Consider the following 20,588-nt stretch of genomic DNA (forward strand, 5'->3'; position numbering starts at 1 on the left):
CCCTGTCGACACACTGACGTGAGACGCTGAGGTTCCTGCATGCAGATACTCCAGCTCGAGTATCTGCATGCAGGAACCTCATGGGGTTAACTTTATCCTAGAAGTATTCTTGGCTTTACACCTACTGACATACTAGGTACACTTATGTACATCTAGTTAGGGTTGCATCGCACCAGTACGCATTTTACTGTCATGTATTTTATATACTTGCCTGTATTCATGGTTTTGGCAAAATGGTAGAAATCTACATTCCTTTTACCATTCTAGTGCTTCTAGTAATTTATATATGTTTCTGTCTAATGATAGTTTCAGCACACTTATCTTACACTAGAATAACGACTGTTCAATAAATGCTTTTTGAACACGTCCCTACTGTTTATTCTGTGTACCTCTCAGACAAAGTGAGCACGAGTGACTGAGCGAAAATTAGTACTCTGTTTCCACGGTCCTGAGGGATCAGGGTTGTTATGTTCGATAGTTGCCAAAAACTATTCTTTCCTTGGTAAAAAGAGTTTCTAGGGCACTGTGAGCCAGCTGATACACGGCTAACATCCGCAGTGGGGGTGTCTGGAATCAGTCTGGACACAAGGCATATACAGTGTATGTTGTCTAAACGCGCAGATCCTATATAGGTTTTAAAGGAGCTAGAAGAGAGTTCTTGATAGAGAGAGATCAGAGTGTTCTCTAGTGGCTGTTTCCACTCATGTTAAAGTAGCGCAGAGGATTAAGATTCCTGCTGCCAAGAACATGTCCTTGTGTGTTCATAGGTTTACAGGCAACAATTAAAATGTAAAGGTAACTTTGGTGATTAATACTCCTGCTGGAGAGAGGGATTAGAGTTTTATCTAGTGGCTGTTTCAACTCATACTACCGTAGCACAGATGATTAGGATGCCTGCTGCAAAGAACATGTCCTGTGTATCTATAGGTTTTTAGGCAACAATAAAAATATAAAGCTAACTTTGGCGATCAATGTGCCTACAGGAAAGAGAAGGAATTTTTATCTAGTGACTGTTTCCACTCACGCCAAAGTAGCGCAGAGGATTAAGATGGCTGCTGCAAAGAACATGTTGTTCTCTGTTCAGAGGTCTTCAGGCAACAATCCAAATGTGAAGGTAATTTTAGAGATTAATGTCTATGCTGGAGAGAGATGGGAGTATTATGCAATAATAAAAACTGTAAATGTAACTTTGGCAAATGATGTTCCTGCGGGAGAAGGTCGGAGTTTTATCTAGTTGCGGTTTCCACTCCAGCTGAAGTAGCGCAGAGGATTAAGGACCATATGTATCAATCTTAGGTTTTGCAATTCTCAAATAGAGAATATTTGAGAATCGCTATTTGAGAATCGCAAAACGCTATGTATGTAGGATTTGCAATACATTTTGCGAATCCTACATATTCCTGAATTGCCAATTGCCATTTGCAATTAAAGAATACCTCCCCATTCATTCATATGGGCCTAGAGGCCCATATGAATGAATGGGAAGACATTCTCAATTTGCGATTCCCAAATATAGAATCGCAAATTGAGAATGCTATTTCAAGTGTGCCAGGGTGTCAAAAGGACACTGTGCTGCACCGCTGAAATAAGCATGGGTGCACATATGGCGAACATACATGCCCTAAGGCCATGTGTGTGCGCAAAATGCCACTTTGAAAAATCCGCTGAAATTCTGTGTGTCCTTGTGTGTTCAGGGGGTTTCCAGGCAATAATAAAAATATGAATGTAACTGGCGATTAAAGTTCCTGCTAGAGAAAGATGTAATTTTTTATCTAGTGGCTGTTTCCACTCATGCTAGTAGCGCAAAAGATGAAGATGCCTGTGGCAAAGAACATGTCCTAGTGTGTGTGTAGGTTTTTAGGCAACAATAAAAATGTGAAGGTAAATATGGCGATTAATGTTCTTGCTGAAGAGAGATCCAAGTTTTATCTAGTGGCTGCTACCATTCATGCTAAAGTAGCACAGAGGATTAAGACGCCTGCTGCAAAGAACATGTCCTTGTGTGTTGAGAGGTTTTCAGGCAACAATAAAAATGTAAAATTAACCTTGGCAAATAATGTGCCTGCGGGAGAGAAATCAGTTTTTTGCTAGTGGCTGTTTCCACTCATGGTGAAGTAGCGTAGAGGATTAAGGTGCCTGCTGCAAAGAATATTTCCTTGTGTGTCCAGAGGTTTTCAGGCAACAATAAAAATGTTAAGTTAACCTTGGCAAATAATGTGTCTGCGGGAGAGAGATTGGAGTCTTTTTTTAGTGGCTATTTCCACTTATGCTAAAGTAGTGCAGAGGATTAAGATGCCTGCTGCATGGAACATGTCCTTGAGTGTTTATACGTTTTCAGGCGACAATAAAAATGTAAAGGGAACCTTGGCGACTAATGCAACTCCTGGAGAGAGATGGGAGTTTAATTTAGTGGCTGCTTCCATTGATGCTAAAGTAGCACAGAGGATTAAGATGCCTGCTGCACAGAAAATGTCCTTGTGTGTTCAGAGGTTTTCAGGCGACAATAAAAATGTAAAGGTAACTTTGGCGATTAAGGTTCCTGCAGGAGGGAAATGGAAGTTTTATCTAGTGGCTGTTTCCACTGATGCTAAAGGATTAAAGAGGATTAAGATGCCTGCTACAAAGAACATATTGTTGTGTATGCAGAGGTTTCAGGCGACAATAAAAATGTAAAGGTAACTTTGGGGAAAAAAAGTTCCTGCTGGAGAGAGACATTAGGGTTGTATCTAGTGGGTGTACCGACTCATGTTAAAGTGACGCATGCAGAGAACATGTCCCTATGTGTCCAGAGGTTTTCAGACAACAAAAATGTAAAGGTAACCTCAGCAATTAATGTTTCTGTGCGAGAGAGATCGGAAGTTTTATCTTGTAGCTGTTTTCACTCATGCTGAAGTAGCGTAGAGGATTAAGGTGCCTGCTGCAAAGAACATGTCCTTGTGTGTAAGTTTTTAGGCAACAATAAAAATGTAAAGCTTAATTTGCTGATTAATGTTCAGGCAGAAAAGAGAAGGAAATGTTATCCAGTGGCTGTTTCCACTCATGCTGCTGCAAAGAATATTTCCTTGTGTGTCCAGAGGCCCACACAAATGAATTCTATATAAAGCTTAAAGAAACTCTGGCTCCCCAATTAACAATACTATTTAACAAGATTTTTATAAACAACGTTAAAATCCTGGAGTCATGGAACGATGCAACCATTTCTATTATCTTGAAACCAGGTAAAAACCCCAAAAAATGTGAATCCTATCGCCCAATATCCATTCTGAATTGTGACTACAAGATCTTTACTCAAATCCTGGCAAAAAGATTAGGGAAAATAGCGGGGTCATTAATAAACTCTAATCAAAAGGGCTTCATGGCAGGAAGGCACCTTCAGGGCCTCACACATGAGTTGATCGGGGCAATTGATATCGCTATTGTAGAGAAAATCCCACTATCAATAATTACGATTGACGCTGCCAAAGCGTTTGACAGGGTAAACTGGTCCTACCTAAGTGAGGTATTAAAGAAATTTAAACTGGGGGATAACATCATAAAAGTTGGAAAAATATTTACAACTCGCCCAGAGCCAAAATACTAATTAATGGTCACCTAACTAACAACATCCAAATAGGTAGAGGTACACGCCAGGGATGCCCCCTCTCCCCCCTGCTTTTCAATTTCTATATTGAGCCGATTGCAGAATATCTTAGGAATCTCCCTTCAATCTCCCCATTTTGCTATCAAGGGTGGCACAAGAAAGTTGCTTTATATGCAGACGATCTCATGATCTTTACTTCAGACCTAGAAGAGGCTCTTAAAACAACAGAAGAGACCTTAATAAACTTTGGGAGGATATCTGGTTATCAGATAAATCAAACAAAAACTGAAACTATAAGTTGGAATGAAAACTTTGTATCCCCCTATAGTAAAGAAAAAATAAGATACCTGGGTATCGATCTGGTAAAGGAGATTGATAGAATTACCCAAATAAATTTCCATAGGGTAGAGATTGAGGTAAAAAAGTTACTGAAAGTCTGGAGAGCTCTGCCCTTAACATTCCTGGGTAAATCGAACATCATAAAAATGGCAATCTTACCAAAATTCACCTTTATCTTTAACGCTATCCCGCTCGAGTTCAATAGAGAAAAGATAAAAAAGATGCAGGGAGACCTATCCAGTTTCATATGGTCTTCTAAAAAACCAAGAATCGCATGGCGTAAATTAAGAAGATCTAAAGAGCAAGGAGGTATAGCAAGCCCAGACCTATTAGAGTACTGCAGGGCCTTCCAATTAAAAAGCAGTAGAGTGTTGTTGGGCCCTTATGAAAGCTATCCACTATTCCTACAAATTTTAACAAATAACACCAGCCACTTTCTCTACAAATTCGGTCATCCGAAGTTCTATAAAAAAATTAAGTTGAAGGTCCTGAAATCAGCCGCTAGACTATGGTACTGTATTAGATCTACAGTGGATATCCCCTTGTATAGTGATAAGGCCCCGATCTGGGATTCTCAGATCACACCAGACTGCCTTAAAGACAGTTTAGCGATACCGCTAAGATCAGCAGGAATAACGGAATGGGGACAGCTCCGGTTTCAAAATAAACTTCTTGATTGGGAAATATTATCTCAATGCACGAACTCCACTCTTTCGAAATTCAAATATTACCAACTACTGAGTTGGAGCAAGTCCCTCAAAGAAACTAGGAAAGGTAACACCGCCCTGGAGATAAAGATGCAGACGTCTAATCCTTTTCTGAAAGAAACTTCCTTCTGGTACTGGGCTCTAATCTCGGCTGGGGAGGACGACTTCCGAATTCCAGAAAGTATCTGGGGAAAAGACCTGCCGACGCTGGATACAAGCAATGCATGGCAAGTATCTATGAGCATTTGCTGGTCAATTGTAACGTCTGCTGCTCTCAAAAGAAATCATTTGCTCACTGTACACAGAGCCTACTGGACTCCGAAAAGATTATCCAAACTGAACGGGCCACAGTGAAGAGCTGCCCAAAATGTGGTTTGCAGATGGCTGACGACTTACATATGTTCTGGCGTTGTCCCAGCCTGGACGCCTTCTGGAAAGAAGTGGGTACTACCTTAGAAGGGGTATTTGGAAGACAACTTTCTGTAAGTATGGACCTAGTTATTTTTGGGGTCTCAAGTATGAAGGTAGGAAGACCTTTTACTAAAGCTCAAGAGAACTTAATTTTTATACTGATTCTTTTGGCAAGGAGGGAGATTTGTGTAAAATGGATAATTCCTGTTCCCCCCACTCATAACGAATGGCTGGCTTCAGTTCTGAAATTGTTTAACCTAGATAAAAATAAGAAATATGCCACAAAAAAATGTAAGTTCTGGGATTTGTGGGAAGAATATCATAAGAGGTGAATTAAATGGAGCTGTATATATAGAATGCGCATGTAGCATGGTGGTGACATTCCTAGATTTCCCACTACTTTTCTCTGTAAACTGTCCAATGATTACGCTATCGCAACTATGTCGAGGAAGGCTTGCAAGAGTAGCAAATATGGCTAGCTCAACCCACTACGCTACAACAATCCTCCTCCGGATAAGTATACGGACGTAAGGGGTCTCTTTTCTCAGAGGTGCCACGAAGTTGAGAAAGGTCCCTGAAAACTCCTTACTTTTAACTGTTGCGTAATGAGGACACAAAAAAAAACAAAAAAAACAATAAAAATGTTAAGTTAACCTTGGCAACAATGTGTCTGCGGGAGAGAGATAGGAGTCTTTTCTAGTGGCTATTTCCACTTATGCTAAAGTAGTGCAGAGGATTAGGATGCCTGCTGCATGGAACATGTCCTTGAGTGTTCATACGTTTTCAGGCGACAATAAAAATGTTAAGGGAACTTTGGCGATTAATTTAACTGCTGGAGAGAGATGGGAGTTTAATTTAGTGGCTGCTTCCATTGATGCTAAAGTCGCGCAGAGGATTAAGATGCCTGCTGCAAAGAACATGCTCTTGTGTATTTCGAGGTTTGCAGGCAACAATAAAAATGTAAAGGTAATTTTGGAGATTAAGGTTCCTGCTGGACGGAAATGGAAGCTTTATCTAGTGGCTGTTATCACTGATGCTAAAGTACCGCAGAGGATTAAGATACCTGCGGCAAAGAACATGTCCTTGTGTGTTCAGTGGTTTTCAGGCGAGAATAAAAATGTAAAGGTAACTTTAGCGATTTTTGTTGTAAAGCTGCATATGCCACCCACATGCATCTCACCAACACATACCTTATAACAACACACCACACCATGCCACTGCTGCACGTCACAGCACTAGACACCAGGTTTGCAGTACGGAGCAAAGCAGCCACACTGCTCTACAACATACCTTAGAAACATTGCTCTGGCTAAAGACTTATAAGGACCCAAAGACGAGACCTATTGAATATGCCAGTGCTTGTTTAATTCTGCTGAGACTTTATCATGTTACATGCGTTATTGGTGCATGACTCACACGGGAAACATTGTCTGCCCTTGTTTTTAAAATGTACAAGGAAAAAAGATGCATAGTTTCAGGTGAGGCTTCTGGTTGTCATGGAAACAGGTGAGGGTGATTGTGAAGAAGTTCCTTGGAATGTTGGAGTTCAAACCGTGGATGAGAGGGGGGCCTCCGCTCTGCTCCTCCTCTGTAGGGGTGTGGGAGGGAAGGATGAGGGTCTGAAGCTCCCTGCAGCTCTCACACCAGCCTCAGCTCCACTCCTCCTCCCAGGAGCCAGCAGTACGGGAAGAGCCTCTGCGTGAAGCGGGCCTGCGGGAAGGAGTAGAGAAGCTCCATGGAGTCAGCATTGTATAGGGACAGCCGCCCCCCGTCGTAGTCCAGATACACCCCCAGCTTCAGGGGATTCTCACGAGGGAACAGACGGGTCTCAGGGTCGGTGAGAGCCGTGTACCTACCCCCCGCCCCCTGCACAACCCAGACTCCCCCCTCAGGGGACCATGGGATCCCTTCCTTCCTTTTCACAGACTCTGCTGCGACCCCCACATCCCACGCTCCCCCCTGCCTCAGCAGCTGCACCTCCCAGTAATGTCTGCCGGAGGTGAACCCCTCGCTCCCCAGCACACAGGTCCAGGTGGTGAATCTCTTGGAGGTGTCTGGCAGGGTCTGTGCTGTGTCCGTGTATCTCACTCGTCTCCCCCCCTCAGACAGGACCAGCTGTGGATGAGCCGTGTCACGATCCAGAGTCACCATCACTGCAGAGAAGAGATTCACAATTAGAGATTTAATGACACAAAGAAAGACTGTAATTACTGCTTCTGTTTTACATGCAATTAATTTACACCACATCTGGAGGGAGCACGCGGCGCTAGAGAGCGCAGCATTAGACCGCACACTACACTAGAGCGCGCTGCACTAAACTGCTCACTACACTAGAGCGCGCTGCACTAGACTGCTCACTACACTACACAACAGGGGCTGAACTCCACTGCCCTGTAGAAACACTATAGGGGCTGAGCCAGAATATTTCATTGAACTCCACCGCCCTGTAGAAACACTACAGGGGCGGAGCCTGAATATCTCATTGAACTCCACCGCCCTGTAGAAACACTACAGGGGCTGGGCCAGAATATCTCACTAAATCCCACCGCCCTGTAGAAACACTACAGGGGCTGAGCCAGAATATCTCATTAAACCCCACCGCCCTGTAGAAACACTACAGGAGCTTGAGCCAGAATATCTTACTAAACTCCACCGGCCTGTAGAAACGCTACAGGGGCTGAGCCAGAATATTTCATTGAACTCCACCACCCTGTAGAAACACTACAGGGTCTGAGCCAGAATATCTCACTGAAATCCACCACCCTGTAGAAACACTACAGGGGCTGAGCCAGAATATTTAATTGAACTCCACCGCCCTGTAGAAACACTACAAGGGCTGAGCCAGAATATCTCACTGAAATCCACCACCCTGTAGAAACACTACAGGGGCTGAGCCAGAATATTTCATTGAACTCCTCTGCCGTGTAGAAACACTACAGGGGCTGAGCCAGAATATTTCATTGAACTCCTCTGCCGTGTAGAAACACTACAGGGGCTGAGCCAGAATATTTCATTGAACTCCACCGCCGTGTAGAAAGACTACAAGGGCTGAGCCAGAATATCTCACTGAACATTACAGCCCTGTAGAAACACTACAGAGGCTGGGCCAGAATATTTCATTGAACTCCACCGCCGTGTAGAAAGACTACAAGGGCTGAGCCAGAATATCTCACTGAAATCCACCACCCTGTAGAAACACTACAGAGGCTGGGCCAGAATATTTCATTGAACTCCACCGCCCTGTAGAAACACTACAGGGCCTGAGCCAGAATATCTCACTGAACTCCACCGCCGTGTCAGATACACTACAGGAGCTGAGCCATAATAAGTCACTGTACTCCACCACCTTGTCAGAAACAGAATATCTCACTGAACTCCATCGCCATGTCAGAAACCCTACAGGGGCTGGGCCAGAATATCTCACTGAACTCCACCGCCCTGCAGAAACACTACAGGGGCTGGGCCAGAATATCTCACTGAACTCCACCGCCCTGTAGAAACACTACAGGGGCTTGAGCCAGAATATCTCACTAAACTCCACCGGCCTGTAGAAACCCTACAGGGGCTGGGCCAGAATATCTCACTGAACTCCACCGCCCTGCAGAAACACTACAGGGGCTGGGCCAGAATATCTCACTGAACTCCACCGCCATGTCAGAAACCCTACAGGGGCTGGGCCAGAATACTTCACTGAACTCAACCACCCTGTAGCAACACTACAGGGCCTGAGCCAGAATATCTCACATATCACCCGAAACAATACCATACCATACCATACCACAACATACCATATAATTTTCATGAACAGTAATATTCAGAGCCAATCATCGCAATGATATTTACCTTTAAAACTCTTCACCGCCTCTGGGTTCTGAATCTTCATATTATCACACCTGTAATAACACATACATGATCTTTGTATTAAAGAGCAATGACAGCTACAGGAACAAAGGATGAACATCACATAAGACCTGTATTTGAAATAAGATTCAGTATTAAGAGCAGCACCTGCGGACCAGAGCTCAGTGTGAGTTACTGTTCATACGCTTCTGTCAAAGCTCTAACGATACCCAACAGTACCTTCAATATCTTCTGATAGGAAGTGGGTGTTCTAAGCCAAATAGCTCAGCGAGACCAGTGCGCTTCTTGTGAGGCCACGGAGTGCCTCAGCGTGGGTCTTCTAGGAGCGTCCGTTGGATCAGTGAAAGGAGGGCTGACAAACAGGTTGCATCTGCTCCTTGTGGAGTCTTGTGTATATACTTAAAAATTCACAGAAAAACCATAGGTTTCAGGCACGTTATAGTTAGTTGGACATTTCATTCATACAAAACAATAGAAATTCCGGTGTTATAGTTAGTTCAGCTAACTATACCTCGCAAAAGTTAGAGCTATTGGCATTGTAAATGACAAACTTTTTATTGATGTGTTGGTTTTGAAAACAGAGAAATAAATGGCATTGTCATTTACAATGCCAATAGCTTAATCTCTTGCAAATGCGAGACCTATTGCATTTGCGCACACCCCCCCCCCACACACACACACACAGAGAGCCCCACACACACACAGACAGAGGAAGTGCCAAGTACTGCTCAGTGCGCCTAGTTGCGAGATACCTGGCGCTGCGCCCCCCCAGGCGAGGGGCCTCCTGATGCATGCTGATGGGACCCTTTGACCAAATACAGCACATAATACAGGTGTGTTTGGAATTTGCAAGCAACGAGGTCCAGGACAAGCGCTTTTGCAGCCACGCCTCTAGAATAGGGGCATCAACCACAGCTTTCCAGGCAGGTTTGCCAGTGGAACACATAAAACAAGTGGGGCGTTGTGAGTCAAGTTGCTACAAGTATTACATACGTCCTTAAGAGGCAGATTTAGGCACAGACCTCAATTTTGATGTGCTGTTGTGCGACCTGGAGTCGCTATGCACAAATGCACCGAACAACGTGGATTTGGTTTATAAGATAGGGGTTGCTACATGCAGAATGCACAGGGTGCTTTGATGAAGATGGTATACACCTATCAGAAGTGAAGATGGCCCTCATCCTGATAGATTCAGCGGAAGCACTAGTAGCAGCAGGTCGTAAAGAAAGAACTCTAGAAGGTGGGGGGGCTCTGGGGCGGCGGCGGCCAGAGCCATGGCGGAGTTACAGGGCGATCCAACGCAGGAAGGTACAGAAGGGTACCCTCTACAGGAGCACAGGAAGGGTGCGAGAGCAAATTATCCCCAGGGAGATCCTCGGTGGGATCCTGAAGGAGTGACGGCGCCCCGTTAGTCCTTCGGGCTCCTGAGCAACCGGGGGTTGCCTGTAACGCTCAACCCCCCAGTAGGGGGAGGGGCGTGAGTAAAGGGTGGTCTGGAGGTCTGCCAGGGGGTGGGGGTTAGACCTTCCCCCAATATTGACAACACCCCCGCGGCTAACACCACGGGGGGTTTATGGCTCATCAGGTGGGAAGGTCGCGAGGGGCGGCCTGACCCTGGATCGCCCATAAGATAACCCAACATGTTGGCATAATGTTTATGCAAATAAAGCTGCAACAACTTTCTCCAACAAAACACATTGTATGGGGTCTGTTATTTGGGAAGTTGTCATGAGCAGGTTGGGGTCTGGGCCGATGTTGGCACCAAGCGAGGGGGGAGATCTGAAGGGTGTGACATCTTAGGAGATATGGCAGCTGCTGGCTGCGCTGCTCCTCCTGCCTCTGGTGCTCCAGCGAGGGGGGAGATCTGAAGAGTGTGACATCTTAGGAGATATGGCACAGTTCAGCTTCCTCCTACTCAGGCAACGCAGCACCTCTGATGCTGCCTGCGTTGCGTGATATTTTAGTAAATATTCCCCAGCATTACTTTCCCCACACAGCAGGGAAGTATCACAGGCCACTGCAGCCCCTGCGGCGTAGATAACCCCTAAACCTCCTGGGGCCACCAGCCCTTCAGAGAGGCCCATTCAGTCCAACACCAATGAATATCCTGGAGACTGAGGGGACCGTCTTCACATTCTGTAGGGAGGGGCAATTATTTTGGGTTAGGCGGTGCCACTGCCTCAGAGAAGCAGTTCACACAAAAAAATCCATAGCTTATGTTTTCTACAGCGCACATTATCTTTTACCCACACATGATCCTGTTGGAGGTGTGACTTCACTCCAGCCGCCCCTCCCCCCTACCCCCTCCCACAATACCCGGAAACTCAAACTCAAACCCCTGCTTACGACCTTAACTGCATTTCTATTTTCGCTTCTCCTTTCACCTCCGCTTCTTCGGGGCATAGGGTAACAGGCCCAGACTGGCCATAGCGGCAGCGGGCAATCCCCCGGCGCGCCGCACAGGTGGGGGCCGGTTTTGGTTCCCAGTCCGGCCCTGTAGGGTAATGCTGTTGGATTGAGCAATCTCTTCGAGTTAATCACACGTTTGCTTTTCTACGGCATCCTGCCCGGTTCTGGTCAAACGAAGCAAGCAACCAGAAAGCCAGGATAGGCTCCTGCAGGGGTTAAAATGTACACATTATGTGTAATGGAAAACTGAAGGCGGCGGGCATTTCCTTATGCAAGATTTATATAGAGGTAGTGCCCGTCACCTCTGCTACTTCCAGGAATGCGCACCCACTACCTTCCCCTTCCCTCGCTCCTTTCTCAATGCTTTGTCTCGCAGTCCCAGAAAAGCAGACTGTATGTGGTGCAGGGCTGTAAAGTGAGCATGATTGACAAGTATACCGATGTGCATTGGAAACCCTGTACAGCAGCACAGAAGGTTGAGTGCCTGCAGTCACGAGAAACAATGTCAGTAAGACAAGAGAAAGGGGTCCGAGCAGGCAACCGGGAGAAAGAAGCCGAGGTGGTGGAAACACCACCATGTTTCTCCGAGGCGAAGTAGAAATGCCTCGGAGAAACGCACGGTCATTTTGGGATTCGGGGGGGTGTTTTCTTTCTCTCCTCTTCCCATTGGCTGGAATGTAAAATTCCAGCCAATGGGAAGAGGAGAGAAAGAAAACAGAAAGAAAGTAAAAACAAGCATTTACAATGCAACGGTTTCGCCTTTGGAAAAGTTAGAGCTATTGGCATTGTAAATGACAAAATTTGTATTTATGTGTTGGTTTTGAAAACAGATAAATAAATGGATTGTCATTTACATTGCCAATAGCTTAATCTCTCGCAAAAGTGAGACCTATTGTACCCTACGGACGAGCTCAGCAGACAGCAATTACTACCACACACACACACCCAGAGCCACACACACACACCCAGAACCACACACACACCCCCAGAGCCAGCAACACACACCCAGAGCCACACACACACACCCAGAGCCACACACCCAGAGCCACACACACACACACCCAGAGCCACACACACACACACACCCAGAGCCACACACACACACCCAGAGCCACACACACACACACCCAGAGCCACACACACACACACACACACCCAGAGCCACACACACACACCCAGAGCCACACACACACACTCAGGAGAGCAAGCACAGCGAGGGTGCAGGGAAGCAAGCACAGCGAAAGGGCAGGGAAGCAAGCACAGCGAGGGGGCAGGGAAGCAAGCACAGCGAGGGGGCAGGGAAGCAAGCACAGCGAGGGGGCAGGGAAGCAAGCACAGCGAGGGGGCAGGGAAGCAAGCACAGCGAGGGGGCAGGGAAGCAAGCACAGCGAGGGGGCAGGGAAGCAAGCACAGCGAGGGGGCAGGGAAGCAAGCACAGCGAGGGGGCAGGGAAGCAAGCACAGCGAGGGGGCAGGGAAGCAAGCACAGCGAAGGGGGCAGGGAAGCAAGCACAGCCAGGGGGCAGCGAAGCAAGCACAGCCAGGGGGCAGGGAAGCAAGCACAGCCAGGGGGCAGGGAAGCAAGCACAGCCATGTTTCCAGTGCTTGGCTATTCTGAACAATTGGTATCCGGCCTGCCACTCAAACGAAAACAACTCCCAGAGTACCTTAAATAGCTAAATGAAACCACAGAAGTAGAAACATTATGTCCTGACTACACGAGAGAGGCTGCAATTGTAACTGCGAGGGACAAATACCACTGAACTGGGAAGAAGACGGCGTACAACTATAGTGGAGGAATAACAACCTCGTACACTACTGCATACCACTGTGCTTTGGATGTCCCATGCCTGCCATCCATGTTGCTTCATCCCACCTCCTTTCCTTCGGTCACTCGTTGCTTCTCCTCCTCATACCCAGACTGTGCTCCTTCCTTCCCCCAGCTGCACCTTCCTACTGTCACCAACGGCTTCTCCTCAATACCCCTTGTACTGCTCCCCCCCACCCAATTAGTGCCATCAGTGTTACTCCCCTAGAACAGAATGGCTAAAAAGCAGTAGTAAAGCCACTAGGTCTCAAGAGTGAAATATATTGGCTTTGCTAATGCTCGTGTTTGAGGTCTTGCCTGACAGCATAGCTGTCCCCAAGACCTACTGTTACCAATAACTTATTTATAAGCAGAATGGGCTTTACATCCACCCGAAAGTACACTGAATCATCACACATGAAATTCTCTATCCCACACATGCACTATTTACAGAAAGCAATCTTTTCTGGTATCAATTGACAACGCATCTGTCAGCAAGATGTACTGTTACAAATTCTTTAAAGTGGGATTTGGCGTCATCCAGTGGAGTAATACTCTCTGACCTCAAGCTAGTGCCTATTTGCTTTCTACCTTCCAGGAAATGCATGAGGGACAAGGGCATTTGAATTGTACACTCAATCATCGCGCTGCTTGTCACATTCAATTATTTATTTCCTATATGTATTCCATACAGAGAACAATCCTTTTTCCCAGCACTGGCAAGGCCAACACGACAGGATTTAATGTAATAAACAGCATTTGTGCATGCAGCACATGGAAATACATTTGTGAATGTGTGTGTTTACATAGATTGGCAAATTAAGTTGAGACTTACTGGTGTTGTCAATGCCTGTTTCGATCTGAGATTCCACAATTTCCCACAAACTGGGAACATGACACAGGTGAGGACATTTAACCTCGTCTCCAACACACCCTCGTATTGAAAGCTATGAACATTGGAACATGCAGCTCGTACTGCAAACCATCTTTTTTTTACATTTTCAGCTCATTCTAAATATGAGATTAACATTTCAGTATTTTGATAAAGAATCAATTTGCTCCAAATTTAACATGTATACCTTGTGTCTGCATTAGAGCTCGTTCCAACATCCGCCAAAACTTACATCAACAATCATATACAGATACGGTTCCTAAAATAAGATAAATATTAATTACAGCGTACATGTCAGCAGAATGGGGACTTTATGGTCTACTCTAGATGCTGGGCATTCAAGGTATATAAATGCAGAGTTTTCGATGTACCTGTAAAAAGCAATGCACACCTAATTCTGCCAAATCTACATAGTTTAAAAGATCTCTATGTATGAAGAGGATCTGCGAGGTCAGTGTAAACTGAGGGATAGATCTGATCTCTTAAGGTAGGAGCTAGTGAGATCTGTCACCTCATACATGGCTATGCTGCTCAAGATCTGTAAGTGGAAGTCACTTCAAGAAATAAACAAGTGTCCCGTGTGCAGTTTGCTGCTCGCTTCTCATGTGTCACCCTCAGGCAGTACGAGACGACAGGAGGTCACCCTCAGGCAGTACGAGACGACAGGAGGAAAGCCGTACCAGGAAGAGAGCTCGTAAGGGGCTAGGTGGGAACCAGAAAAGGACAACGTTTGTTCGAAGGGCCTGGACTGCAACATACTAACAGCAGCAGAATACAACCCCCTCCGACAGGAGAATGAAGCAACAGGGCCAGTCGACACACAGAAACTGCAAAACAGAACCCAAGTGACACAACAGGACCAGCACTGTGCCATAGCAAAACGTGCTGTGCCAGAAAATCATAAGAGTGTCAGGCCAAAACCACCCCAGTACCTGAAAAGGACCAAAAGTACCCAAAGAATAATTCAGATTTCTCAGAAATTCAATACGACAGTGCCTATAATAACTTGTACCATAACAGTGTCTGACGGAACCCTGCCGTGTCTGAGTATATCTGTAATAGTGCCAGAAACAACTACACCACCAAAACAAAACCAGAGACAATGCATAAGCAACTACGATCTCATCAGTGGCAAAAGAGAACCGCCAACGGACCAGAACCGTTTGCAAGCAAAAAGATTGGCTTTCTGGATAAGAAAGTAAAGTAAGCAATAGGCAAAGAGAAGGGACTGCTAGCTGCACATATAAAAAGCAAGCTGCTGCTGTGTATAGAACCACCGGTGGCTGGGGAGCCCAGCCTGCTTTCAGCAAGTAAACACTCCGTTCAGCGTCGTCAGTGTGACAAAGTTCCCAGAGAAAATAACAACAATGCTGCGTGCTTAGTTTCACAAGCACTGAGTGCTGGGGCAGACTGACCTGGTGGTGACAATTACGGCTGGCATGGCTGCAGAAATCCTTCGGGGCGCCCCGTGCCCTCTGCAGCTCGCCTCCTGCTCTGTCTCTCCCGGGCAAGGCTCGGACTCCTCACCGTGCTGGGTGCAGTGCCGACGCCGTCACGAGCTCTGCAGAGGGGGAGGCTCCAGCTGTGAATCAGAGGAGCAGCCGTCACTCCCCTCCATCAACCCTGCTCTGTCCTCTCACAACATGGCGGGCACTGATTTCACCGTGCACAAGACGCAACAAGTGTCTCTGGGCTATCAACCACCTGCAACTGAAAAGGACTAGATGTTGATCAGCCATTTACTTGCCTGATCAACAGAGTTTAAATCCGGCGCCAGGTGCCTTGGTCAAAACTCTTGTGCGTCAAATTCAATCAACACCTTGTTTCTTAATATTATAATGGCCCGGACGGCGGGAGGGGGCGGGAGAGGACACGGACGGCGGGAGGGGGCGGGAGGGGGCGGGAGAAGACACGGACGGCGGGAGGGGGCGGGAGGGGGCGGGAGAAGACACGGACGGCGGGAGGGGGCGGGAGAAGACACGGACGGCGGGAGGGGGCGGGAGAGGACACGGACGGCGGGAAACGTGCACAGGACAGCGAGGGGGGCGGAAAGGCACACGGAGGGGGCGGGAATGGACAGCGCATCTGAATTCACTTTCAGTGAAAGGGGAGGGAACGGGAAAAAACGTAACTCCGCCCTGGGAAAAAATCTCGGGAACGCCCCCGAATCTGGTCCGGCCTTGACGGACAGATCCGGCACTCAATGGCTAGCCTCCATTTATGGAGCTAGCCAATGAGAGCCGGGGGACGTTCCCGAAGTGCTTATTGTCGACATAGGATTTCACCTGCGCTGAAAGGCTGCGCAGAGCGCAGCCTTTGGCAGGCGAAACCCAAACACACCCCCGAATCCCAAAAAGACGAGGCTTAAACGGAGTGACACCCCTCTCCTCCAATGGCTGTCCTCCGTTTAGGAAGCCAGCCAATGGAGAAGGGGGGCGGGTTCAAGCCCCACTCTGCAAAACATCAGTTCTCCCCAGTGAAACTGAGCAAGCACAGCCTTCGCTAGGCGGTGACCTAAGAATCATTTACAATGCAATGGTCTCGGCCTTGTTAAAGTTAGAGCTATTAGCATTGCTCATGACATTTTTATTTATGTTTTAGTTTTTAAAACATAAATAAATGGCATTGTCATTTACAATGCCAATAGCTTAATCTCTCGCAAATGCGAGACCTATTGGATTTGCACCCACACACAGAGCCACCCACACAGAGCCACCCACACAGCCACCTCACACAGAGCCAACCTCACACAGAGCCAACCTCACACAGAGCCAACCTCACACAGACCCACCTACAAAAAAAAGCTACCACACAGAGCCACACACAGATCCCAACACACACACACAGAGCCACACACACAAATTCACATCAGGACGCCTCTGCGTTTCCTCAGGCTAGCCTCCTCCCGGCTGCAGCACAAGGCCCCGTTTAGCGGTGAAGTGTTAAAGGTTCACGTTCTTTTGAAGGCCGCCTTCTGCTTATTTTTAAAATTATGGCCATAATTGTATTTACAACTTGTAGTATTTTAAAGCGATTAAACCTCACAGTTGTGGGGTGCATGGAAAGGAGGATTATTGCAATTTTCAGAGGTTTCACAAGGCAGTGTGAGTGTTTTGCTGTCTGCTCATCAGTGAGGGAGACATAAGGTCTACCTGGTATATTACATGTCAGGGTTTTCAGGGCCTCTACTTGCGGCCATGAAATAACAGGCCTTTATTATAGAAACCAAAATACACCTGTGATAGCACGTTTTTAAACAAATTTAAGCTATTGGCATTGTAAATGACAATGCGTTTTATTCATGTTTAAAAAAACAAAACCTAACTAAAAGGCATTGTCGTTTACAATGCCAATAGCCGAAACTGGTGTAAATGCGAGACCTGTTGCATTGCAAATGCTGGTTGTTACTTTTTGTCCTGGCACTCCACTAAGAATGTTTCTTTTTGTTAACGGCTTTCCTGAAAATGCTTTATGGGTGACTCATGCTTCCTTGCACTCGGCAGATAATTACTGTGCAAGTTGGGAGCTCTGAAGGAGGCACAGTGATTAGAGCTGCCTTAAAGTTTCCAGAGGCGTCAGAAGCAGACCTGCTGGCTGAGACACACTTGGTTACTCAGAGAGTCTGTTTAAATTTGTGCAACATTTCTTCCGCCAGCCTGTTAATTTATAAATGCATGAAGACAAGGGGGGAAGGTAAGATTCTTCTTGTTTCTAATGCTATAGCCGGCTCTACCCCTCCCCCTCCTCCAATGTCTGGCCCATGGCTTACAAAACAAACAGGAAGAATCTTACCGGCGGAAGAAATGTTGCAAAAATGAAACAGACTCTGAGTAACCAAGGGGGTCTCAGCCAGCATGTCTGCTTCTGACGACTCTGGAAAGGATTAACAGGATGGGGCTGCATGATATCTCCCAGAATACAGAAGACCACGTCCCTGGCTCCACCCCACCCCCACCTCCAATGGGGCCCCAGGGGGAGCAGAGCGCGAGCGGTCTCCCCCTGGGGTCTTTCGCCCAATGGACCAGACCGAGCGCAGGGATAGGACAGGTAGGTAGGAGGCAGGGGCGCGCGCTGTGAAACGTCACAGTGCGTACCGAGGGAGGCGGCAGCTAGGTGGCGGGAGGTGTTTTGTTTTAGTAAGTCCCACCCTCCCATCCCTAAAAAAATAATAAATAAATAAAATTAAAAAAATGTTATAATGCATGTCGTTTGCCACTTTTAGATGGGTAGCTCCCAGGCTTAAGACAAGTTGAAGCGCTTGTATTGGGGTGGGTAAGTCTGGAGCGGGCTTGCCCACCTTGGATTTTGGGCAAAAGAAAGGTGAAAGGAGTAAAGGTAACAAATGAAGAGAAATGAAACACAAGGTTTGGAAGGAATGTGATAACATACTATTGAGGGTTTCGGTCTGAATATGCTAATATTTTATACGCAGGAAAATATTAAAGGTTTTGGCACGTTTTACTAAATTGTTGAGATTATAAACACAATTGCCTGAATTTTGGAGTTACCTGATCTAAAATAAAGGTGGCCTTTTCTGCTATTTGATAAACATGTGTCCGGGTCTGGTTGTTTTGGGCGATGGCCCCTCCGGCAGAGGCCAACTGAGGAGCAGAGTGTTTGAAAGTAAACATTGCTGTCTTGCTCGCCGGGTTTGTGCTGCGGTCACCTTCATAAACATTATATTTTAAAACTTCAGACTAAAGGGGGATATTTTTCTAAGAAGCGGAGAGGGGCTGATTAATGCGCTCTTCCCTCAGACAGAATTTTGCAGAATGAGCAATAAATCACCCTCCTTCCGAAAAGACAAAGCTTAGGCGATAGCTGCCCTGTAACTGAGGATGGAATTTTGAAAGAAATGTAACATTTTAGTAAATCCCTGTGGTTTTTGTATTACCTGGTCAGTGTTTTCCTTGGGATCAGGCCTCGCATTTGGAAAACTGGGGCACGCTATCACTCCTTATTATAAACCTCGTTAAGGGCAGCCTATTCTACATAATGGGCCTTTCTGTGAGCCGATTTCCTCGTAATTGAGAGATTATGAGCTCCCTCAGAGAAGGATTAGAGAGACAGACCTCACCCGCGAAGGTTTGTTTCAATTAAATGGGCCGGAGGTGAAAGTCAGGGGTTGGTGAAAGATACAATCAAAAGCGAAAGCATAGTGCGTTATGTAATTTGACCCACGAGGAAAGGAATGTTTCCACCCTGCGCGCTGCTCACTCCCGCACGCCAAAGGCTGCAGGAGTGAACATTTGACAACTAGCATTGGTCGCGAGACGGGATGGGGGGGGGGAGAAGAGGGACTTCTGTGCGTGCAGTTTTTGCAGTCAATTTATAGCAGATGCTACCATGAGCAATGTGAGTGATGTGCAGGTTATCCAACATGGGAGTATGGCTAACTAAGTCTGCTATCCCCAGGACATCCTGCGCAGGAGGTGGAAGGAGCGGTGGGGGAGGCTGGTGTTGGGTCACTCTCCGGGCCCGACCTAGGGCTGCGCTTCAAAAACGATAGTGCCTCGGAGGTGGAGTGGCCGCGGAGGGTGTGAAGGGGTGGGGGCTCTTACTGGACGGCTATGGGTCGGGCTATGGGTCAGGCTGATGGTGCGGGCAATGGCATACCACAGAATATTAGTACTGGTCGCCTCTGCCCACCCCCACTCCCCCCTCCCCCCACACACACACCATCACCCTTGACAAACTGTGATGAAGGGCCTCTGAGCATCCAATAATCTCACTGACATTCCCAGCCCGTAGACATCTACAGGCGCACTAAAAGTTGGGAATTTTAGGTGCCCCGCAAAGCCCTTGAAATGTTTTCGACTGAGGTGCAATGTAACTGTTACGGCTAGGGTCTGGGGTGATGGAGGGCAGTCATGGCTAGACCAGGCGTGGGTAACCGCTCTCTATTGTCCTCGGTAGGCACCGACGTCCGTCAGCCATGGCACAGCAGAGCGCAAGTTCACCCCCCCCCCCTCCCTCCCCCAGCCCCAAAATTCCAGCCAATGGGAAGAGGAGAGAAAGAAAACAGAAAGAAACGAAAAAACATACCCCTCAATCCCAAAAAGACAGTGTAAACCTTGTCACCATCCTCTACAGCAAAGACAGAGCCTTAGTGGGTTATATAAGGAAGATTTGAACCCAGACCGCTTAGTAATGAAAAACTGGTTGCAAAACAAAAACACCCACGTCTTACGGAACAGCAGATTTTAGGCCGTAGGGGGAAGGATCACAGATGGAGAGATAAGGGAACAGGTTAGGAGGCTCAGTAAAGGGACAGCAGCAGGTCCAGACGTGATCACAGATGGAGAGATAAGGGAGCAGGTTATGAGGCTCTGTAAAAGGAAAGCAGCAAGCTCAGACGAGATCACAGAGGGAGAGATAATGAAACAGGTTAGGAGGCTCATTAAAGGGAAAGCAGCAGGCCCAGATGGGATCCCATCTGAATTCTATAAAAATTGTTAAACTCTTTGGTCTCTTTCTGGGTATCTTATTTTAATAAGATCTCTCTGGAAGGCTGTTAAATTTCACCTTCCTAATATGAGGCAACTGTAGTTATGATCCTTAAACTGGGTAAAGATGCTAGATT

At 46.8% G+C, this 20,588-nt stretch overlaps 1 protein-coding gene across 1 annotated transcript in view; it reads right to left on the reverse strand.

Moving 5' to 3' along the window:
- Positions 1-6,380: 6,380 nt before the first annotated feature.
- LOC144772418 (E3 ubiquitin-protein ligase TRIM39-like) overlaps positions 6,381-20,588 on the reverse strand; it is a 196,528-nt gene continuing 182,320 nt past the window's right edge. The window contains exons 5-6 of the mRNA XM_078656713.1: positions 8,881-8,930; positions 6,381-7,190 (exon numbers count right to left, since the gene is read on the reverse strand). Of these exons, the coding sequence (XP_078512839.1) occupies positions 6,676-7,190; positions 8,881-8,930 (565 nt within the window). The 3' untranslated portion in view covers positions 6,381-6,675. The remainder of the gene's footprint in view (positions 7,191-8,880; positions 8,931-20,588) is intronic.

This window comes from Lissotriton helveticus, chromosome 8, assembly GCF_964261635.1.
Source record: "Lissotriton helveticus chromosome 8, aLisHel1.1, whole genome shotgun sequence".
Lineage (NCBI taxonomy): Eukaryota > Metazoa > Chordata > Amphibia > Caudata > Salamandridae > Lissotriton > Lissotriton helveticus.